We start from the raw sequence: 7,944 nt of genomic DNA on the forward strand, positions 1-7,944 counted from the left end.
AAATATCAGCATCCTCATGTTGCATACATAGCCATAGCTTCTGGGATCATGCAAGTTACTTATGCATTGTAACATATCATGCATGAAACATATATACTTAAAATAAATGCTTAGGAAAACATTAATAACATGACATGATCCATAACAGGATTAGGACAGGTTACTTACTTCAATTCGCTTTCCAAATTTCTCAAGTCCAGATGACAAATCCTTAATCACCTAAAACAACACCATAGGGATCACATTATTCCCCATTTATTTATTATAAAATTTCTTAGTTCATCATACTATGAACTTACTTGCTTGGATCCCATCCAAGGATCTAGCCCAAGTCCAATTTACCCAATTTAGAGCCTTTGGGGCTCGATTTTTAAACTTAGCCTAGTCTAATTGGGCTTGGGTTAGCCAAATTTGGCTAACCCATATCATTTTTTTTTTTTTTCCTTTTTCTTTCCTTTCCTTTTTCCTTCTTTTCTTCTCCTTTCTTTCTCTTTTCTTTTTCTTCTTTTCTTCTCCTTCCCGAAGCTTCTCTTTTCTTTTTCTTCTTTTCTTCTCCTTTCCGAAGCTTCTCCCGACTCCTTTCTTCCTTCCGCCGCGAAGAGAGGAGGGTGAGCTCGGGAGGGGTTGAGCCCCGGACGGCCGGCTCCCGCGACCGGCTCCCGCGGCCGTCACCCGCGGCCGAAGCCCGCGACGCCCTCGGCCGCGCTCGCGGCCGACGCTCGACGATCGCATCCCCGGCCGGCCTGCGGCCGAGGCTCGTGCCGGCGGCGCTCGCAGCCGAAGCCGGTGGCCGCCGCACGTGACAATAACTGGTGAGTCCCTGTTCCCTCTCTCTTTTTTTTTTTTATTTCCTCTTCTCCTCTTTTTTTTTGTGTGTGTGTGGGAGCCGCGCCGCCACCTCTTCGCCGGTGGAGAGGCGGGGGCTCGGCGGAGGCTGGCGGCCTCGGGGCCGCGCCGGTCGCCGGTACGGCCAGACCCGGCGACCCCTTGGCTGCCCCTCTGCCCGAGGGCGGCCTTGGCCGGGGTCGGTCATCCGCAGGCCGAGTCCGGTTGGGCTCGGCCCGGGTGGCGTTGGGCTCGGGTTCGGGCCGTTCTCAGGCCGGCCCGCGGCCTGTAGGTCCGGCCTGCAGTCCTCCTCCTGTCTCTCTCTCCCGTGCCGGTCTCCTCCTCACTGTGCCGGTCTCCTCCCCTCTGTTTCACTGATGAAACAGAGGGGAGAATACCCCACAGAGGGGTACCTCCACCCTGTCTTTGCCCAGAGACCTATTTACAGAGCCTTACCTTTTGTGGTCGGTTGAAGCTGTGGGGGATCACCTCGGTTCACAGTCCCTCCTTCCTCTCCTGGGCTGCAGGGTCCCTTCCGCCTCCAGCTCCAAGGCTTGGCTCTCTGGCGCAGTAGATCCAGAGGGTTAGAGGTTTAGGGAGGGTACATTCAATTCGGGGTTAGCAAATCTTAGGGGTTTTAAATACAGGGCTTATGACTTGACCCCAAAGGAGAGGTGGCGTTCTCTCCTTCCTCACTTCTCCGGGAGCCACCAGCTGCCCCTCCTCCTCAGGCCAGCTCACAGCTCCGTTGCCCGAGGGGGAGGAGGTGGCGGGCTCCTATTTTGCATGCCGGTGGGGGTTTCTCCGTTAGCCATCTGGTGGTCTTGTCTTTTCAGCCCTCAGGCGGGAGATCATGGCCATCTTGGGCCAGCTAACCCCTCCCTGGCCCAATACTATTCAACTGGGCCCTACAGTATTGGGCCCGGTCTGTATTGGGCCCGGACATTACATCCTCCCCCCCTTAAATAAATTTCGTCCTCGAAATTAAGCATACCTTGGTTCTCGAAGAGCTGAGGGTAGCATTGTCGCATCTCCTCCTCCAATTCCCAGGTAGCTTCCCTTTCAGTGTGGTTGGTCCACTGGACTTTAACATAGGGAATGGTGTGCCTTCGGAGGATTTGCTCTTTTCTGTCTATGATGCGCAGGGGAGCCTCCTCATAGGTTAAATCTTCATTTAATTGCAGAGGCTCATGTGGCACCACATGGCTGGGATCCGGAACATACCTCCGTAACAAGGAGACGTGGAAGACGTTGTGTACGCCTGATAGCTCCGGGGGTAGGGCCAATTTGTAGGCAACCTTGCCTATCCTGGTAAGAATCTCGAATGGGCCGATGTAGCGAGGACTTAGCTTGCCGTGTCTTCCGAATCGGGTAATGCCCTTCGATGGAGAAATTTTCAGGAAGACAAAGTTCCCCTCCAAAAATTCCAAAGCCCTTCTTCCTCTGTCAGCCCATCTTTTCTGTCTATCCTGAGCAGCCTGAAGCCTTTGCTTAATCAGTAGTACCTTGTCCCTGGTGTGCTGGACCAATTCGGGGCCTAGCATTTTTCGCTCCCCGACTTCATCCCAGTGTAAGGGGGATCGGCATTTTCTCCCATAGAGGGCTTCGTATGGGGCCATCTGGATACTGGAATGGTAACTATTGTTATAAGCAAATTCCACCAGTGGTATATGACTGTCCCAATTTCCACCTAGGTCCACAGTGCAAGCCCTCAACATGTCTTCCAGAGTTTGGATTGTCCGCTCTGACTGGCCGTCGGTCTGGGGGTGGTATGCTGTACTGAGCCTCAGTCCGGTACCCATGGCCTTCTGAAAGCTTCCCCAGAATCTGGACACGAATCGGGGGTCACGATCAGAAATGATACTCACTGGTACTCCGTGCAGGCGTACAATCTCGTCGATGTATAATTGGGCCAGCTTGTCTAGAGGAGTACCAATTCTGAATGGTAGAAAGTGGGCCGATTTTGTGAGACGGTCAACTATCACCCATACCGCATCATTCTTCCTTATTGTTCTAGGAAGTCCTGTAACAAAATCCATCGTGATGTGCTCCCACTTCCATTCAGGAATTTCTATTGGTTCCAGCAACCCTGCCGGCCTCTGGTGCTCTGCTTTTACCAGCTGACAGGTCAAACATCGGGCCACAAACTCAGCTATCTCTCTCTTCATCCCCTTCCACCAGTAATGTTCCCGAAGGTCCCGGTACATCTTAGTACTGCCTGGGTGAATAGAGAAACGGGATTGGTGGGCCTCTTCCATGATTTCCCTTCTTAGGTCAACATTTGCCGGTACACACAGTCGGCGGCCAAACCTTAGGGTGCCATCGGGGTGCATTTGGAGCTCGGGTCGCAACCCTTTCTCCACTTCCTCCTTGAGCTGGCAGATGTGCTCATCAGACTGCTGGGCAACCTTTATTCTGTCGATCAAGGTTGGTTGTATACTCAGGGCGGCCAGCAAACTTCTTGTAGTTCGGGTAACCACCTCAACCTGCAGTTTCTCGAGATCCTTCTGAATCTGTGGTTGAGTGGTGAGTAATGCGGCGGAGCTCATTACTGACTTTCTGCTTAGGGCATCAGCCACCACATTGGCCTTTTCTGGGTGGTACTTAATACTCAGGTCATAATCCTTCAGGAGTTCTAACCACCTTCTTTGCCTCATATTCAATTCCTTCTGGGTGAATATATACTTTAGGCTCTTGTGGTCAGTGTACACTTCACAGTGTTCGCCATACAAATAATGTCTCCAAAGTTTCAAGGCGAACACTACTGCGGCCAACTCCAGGTCATGTGTCGGGTAGTTCTGTTCATAGGGTTTCAGCTGTCTCGAGGCATAGGCTACCACCTTGCCATCTTGCATCAGCACACAGCCCAGCCCGTTCTTGGAAGCATCACTGTAAATGGTAAATTCTCCAGTTAAGGACGGCAATGTTAAAATTGGGGCAGAAACTAACCTTTGTTTAAGCTCCTGGAAGCTCCTCTCACACTTGCCGTCCCAGATAAACTTGGCCCGTTTCTTAGTCAACTGGGTCAAGGGGGTAGCTATTTTGGAGAACCCTTCCACAAATCGCCGGTAATACCCGGCTAATCCCAAAAAGCTTCTTATTTCCTTGGCATTGGTAGGACGAGGCCAATCCACCACCGCTTCTATCTTCTTGGGGTCCACTGACACTCCTTCCTTGGAGATTATATGGCCGAGAAACGCCACACTGTCCAGCCAGAACTCACATTTGTTCAGCTTGGCGTACAACCTTTTCTCTCGAAGGATTTGTAGCACCACCCTCAAATGTCTTCATGTTCCTTCCGGCTCTTTGAGTATATCAAAATGTCATCGATGAAAACTATCACGAACTGATCCAAATATTGTTTAAAGACTCTGTTCATTAAGTCCATAAATGCAGCCGGGGCATTGGTCAGTCCAAAAGGCATAACTAGAAATTCATAATGCCCATACCTGGTTCGAAATGCAGTTTTTGGCACATCCTCAGATTTGATCTTCAGCTGATGGTAGCCTGATCTCAAATCTATCTTGGAGAAGACTTGGGCGCCTTGCAGCTGATCAAACAGGTCATCGATCCGGGGTAGGGGATATTTATTCTTTATGGTTATTTTGTTCAATTCCCGGTAATCGATGCATAGCCGCATACTCCCGTCTTTCTTTTTCACAAACAGGACAGGAGCTCCCCATGGCGACGCACTGGGCTGGATGAACTTTTTATCCAGGAGTTCTTGTAGTTGTACCTTCAATTTCCTTAACTCAGCAGGGGCCATCCGATAGGGAGCCTTGGAGACTGGCCCCTCTCCTGGTGCGAGGTCGATAGTGAATTCGATCTCTCGATCTGGGGGTAATCCTGGTAGTTCCTCCGGGAAGACATCCGGATATTCTCTGACTACTGGAATATCTTCCAGTTTGGTCTCTTTCTGGGTATCCACTACACAGGCCAGATAGGCCATACACCCTTTTCTCAAAGCCTTTCCAGCTTTCAAGGCAGAAATAAAGTGTAGTGTAGGAGCATCTTGAAGGGGTATATCGCCCTGAAAGAAAAATTCTTGCTCCCCAGGTATCCGAAATACCACCCTCTTGTGGTAACAATCAATGTGGGCGTGATACTGTGACATCCAGTCCATGCCCAAGATAATATCAAAGTCTTGCATGTCAAGCTGTAAAAGATTTGTCTCTAATTCTTTTTCCCCTATCTGAATTATGCAATCTCTATATCTAATGTCAACAATTACGGTTTTCTGAAGGGGTGTAGCAACATGCCATGGTTCCACTAATTTCTCAGATGTGCTATGTAGTTGTCTGGAAAAGCTAACTGACACGAAAGAATGCATAGAACCAGAATCAAATAGAATGAAGGCAAGAACCGAGTTGACCAGAAGTGTACCTGTCACCACCTGATCGCTAGCACTGGCATCCTGTCGAGTCAGTGCGAAAACTCGAGGGTTACCCCTCGATCTCTGGTCCTCTGGTGCAGTTTGTCTAGGCTCGTCCTTCCTTCGGCTAGGGCAGTTGCGGGCGATGTGTCCTGTCTGCCCGCAAGAATAACAAGCTCCAGTCTTCTTCATGCAGGTACCCTTGTGGTTTCCGCCACAGGTGGGGCAGCCTCTGCTCTGTCTCTTCTTGGGCACAGATCCCTTGCTGCCTCCAGACCCACTACTCTGAGCTCCCGACAATCGGGTCCTCTTCATGTCTTCTCTCTCCCTCCCGGACCGTATTAGGTCAGCCTCAACCTTCAAGACTCGGTCCAGTACATCCTTGTAGCTTGAGAACAGATGGGAGGATATTCGGGATCGAATCCCGTACCTCAATCCCTGTTCAAACTGGTTTACCTTACTTCTCTCCTCCTCCATGAACTGGGGGCAAAATCGTCCCAGCTCGTTGAATTTATTGGCATACTCCAGAACAGACATTCGGTCGGTCTGGGTCAGCGCCAAGAATTCATTCTGCTTAGACTGGTTGACTGAATCCGGAAAATATTGGTTGTAAAACAACCTCTTGAAGTCCCTCCATGTAAGTCCGTCGACGGCATAGGCTGTCTCCATGGCCGTCCACCAGAACTCGGCGTTTCCTGTCAGCATAGAGGTCGCCATCTGGACCTTCACCTCATCGGGGAAAAGAAGAGCTCGGAACATCTTCTCTATTTCCCGGATCCATGCTTCTGCTGCCATAGGGTCAGGCCCACCCTCAAAGGTCGGAGGGTTTAGTCGGCGAAACCTCTCATAGCAGGTGCCTGCCGGTGGCATAGCGGCCAGCTGCATCATCTGCTGCTGTTGCAGCACTTGTGCCATAAGCTGGTACACTCCGGCTAGGCCTGCCTGACCTGCTGCAGATCGTGGAGTATCTGGGGGAACCGACTGCTCACTAGGCTCCGGGGAGGGTGGTCTCCTGTCGTCATCCATATCTCTTGAACAATCGCCTTGCAGTCAAAAATTTTAAAGTGAGATTATGATAAACTAGCATATTATAACTTTTTCTATGACGGTGACATTCTTAACTACCCCTTTTCTTAGGCATTTTATGGTTATTCTTTTGTTTAACCTAAGGCTCTGATACCACTAGATGTCACGCCCCGGACCCGGATCCGTGACACGGCCGTGCTATTGCCGACTATCGCCCACAGTAGCACGCAGCCTCATACAGGGGTAGCAGGTAGCCAAAAGGATTCATCCTTATATATATATTAAAAGTTTTGCAGTACAACCTTCAACTGGTTGAAACCAAAAATACAGAACTTCTATACTATTCAAATGTACAAAAGTATATAAGCTTCTTCCAAAAATACGAAGCTCTGTAACAAAATAAAAACATATCTGATGGCGATCACTGATGAGGATCTGAAAGAAAACGAAACATAAACAGATGTGAGCTACACGGCTCAGTAAGTAATCCTGCATAATCCTATCGGATCAACCAGTATGCTAAACATGTAAATCAGGGTTTGAGAAGCTGACATGCATGTTTATCTAATGATCATCATGGCATAACATGTAAGCAATTTAAACAAAGCAGTAGTGCAAATCACAAAAATTTTCATAATATATGCATATGAAACCGTGCCCCCGGCATGCCGTGGTCCTTTTTCTCTCGGATGCTACTGCGAAGTCAGACTCGACCACTGGCGGGGCCAGCTCAGTTACTATTCAGCCACTGGCGGGGCAGGCTCAGTTACTATTCAGCCACTGGCGGGGCAAGCTCAGTTACTATTCAGCCACTGGCAGGGCAGGCCCAATTCCAACTCAGCCACTGGCGGGGCAGGCTCAGTTACTATTCAGCCACTGGCGGGGCAGCTCAGTTACTATTCAGCCACTGGCGGGGCAGCTCAGTTACTATTCAGCCACTGGCAGCTCAGTCATTCTCAGTAGCATCTTTGAGCCCATTATAGTGCCTCTTGGCTAGATAGTATTTCATTATACTAACTTGCATGCATGATTAAAATATCAGCATCCTCATGTTGCATACATAGCCATAGCTTCTGGGATCATGCAAGTTACTTATGCATTGTAACATATCATGCATGAAACATATATACTTAAAATAAATGCTTAGGAAAACATTAATAACATGACATGATCCATAACAGGATTAGGACAGGTTACTTACCTCAATTCGCTTTCCAAATTTCTCAAGTCCAGGTGACAAATCCTTAATCACCTAAAACAACACCATAGGGATCACATTATTCCCCATTTATTTATTATAAAATTTCTTAGTTCATCATACTATGAACTTACTTGCTTGGATCCCATCCAAGGATCTAGCCCAAGTCCAATTTACCAAATTTAGAGCCTTTGGGGCTCGATTTTTAAACTTAGCCTAGTCTAATTGGGCTTGGGTTAGCCAAATTTGGCTAACCCATTTCATTTTTTTTTTTTTCCTTTTTCTTTCCTTTCCTTTTTCCTTCTTTTCTTCTCCTTTCTTTCTCTTTTCTTTTTCTTCTTTTCTTCTCCTTCCCGAAGCTTCTCTTTTCTTTTTCTTCTTTTCTTCTCCTTCCCGAAGCTTCTCCCGACTCCTTTCTTCCTTCCGCCACGAAGAGAGGAGGGTGAGCTCGGGAGGGGTTGAGCCCCGGACGGCCGGCTCCCGCGACCGGCTCCCGCGGCCGTCACCCGCGGCCGAAGCCCGC

The 7,944-nt window shown here is 49.1% G+C and overlaps 1 protein-coding gene across 1 annotated transcript; it reads right to left on the reverse strand.

The window, feature by feature from the left end:
- Nucleotides 1-5,094: 5,094 nt before the first annotated feature.
- On the reverse strand, nt 5,095-6,223 carry LOC120105471. The gene is made up of 2 exons (XM_039117969.1): nt 5,219-6,223; nt 5,095-5,136 (listed from the first exon to the last, which is right to left on the reverse strand). Exons 1-2 carry the CDS (start codon nt 6,221-6,223, stop codon nt 5,095-5,097), a joined length of 1,047 nt encoding a protein of 348 aa, XP_038973897.1.
- Between the last annotated feature and the right edge of the window lie 1,721 nt (nt 6,224-7,944).

This window comes from Phoenix dactylifera, unplaced genomic scaffold (genome assembly GCF_009389715.1).
Source record: "Phoenix dactylifera cultivar Barhee BC4 unplaced genomic scaffold, palm_55x_up_171113_PBpolish2nd_filt_p 000294F, whole genome shotgun sequence".
NCBI lineage: Eukaryota > Viridiplantae > Streptophyta > Magnoliopsida > Arecales > Arecaceae > Phoenix > Phoenix dactylifera.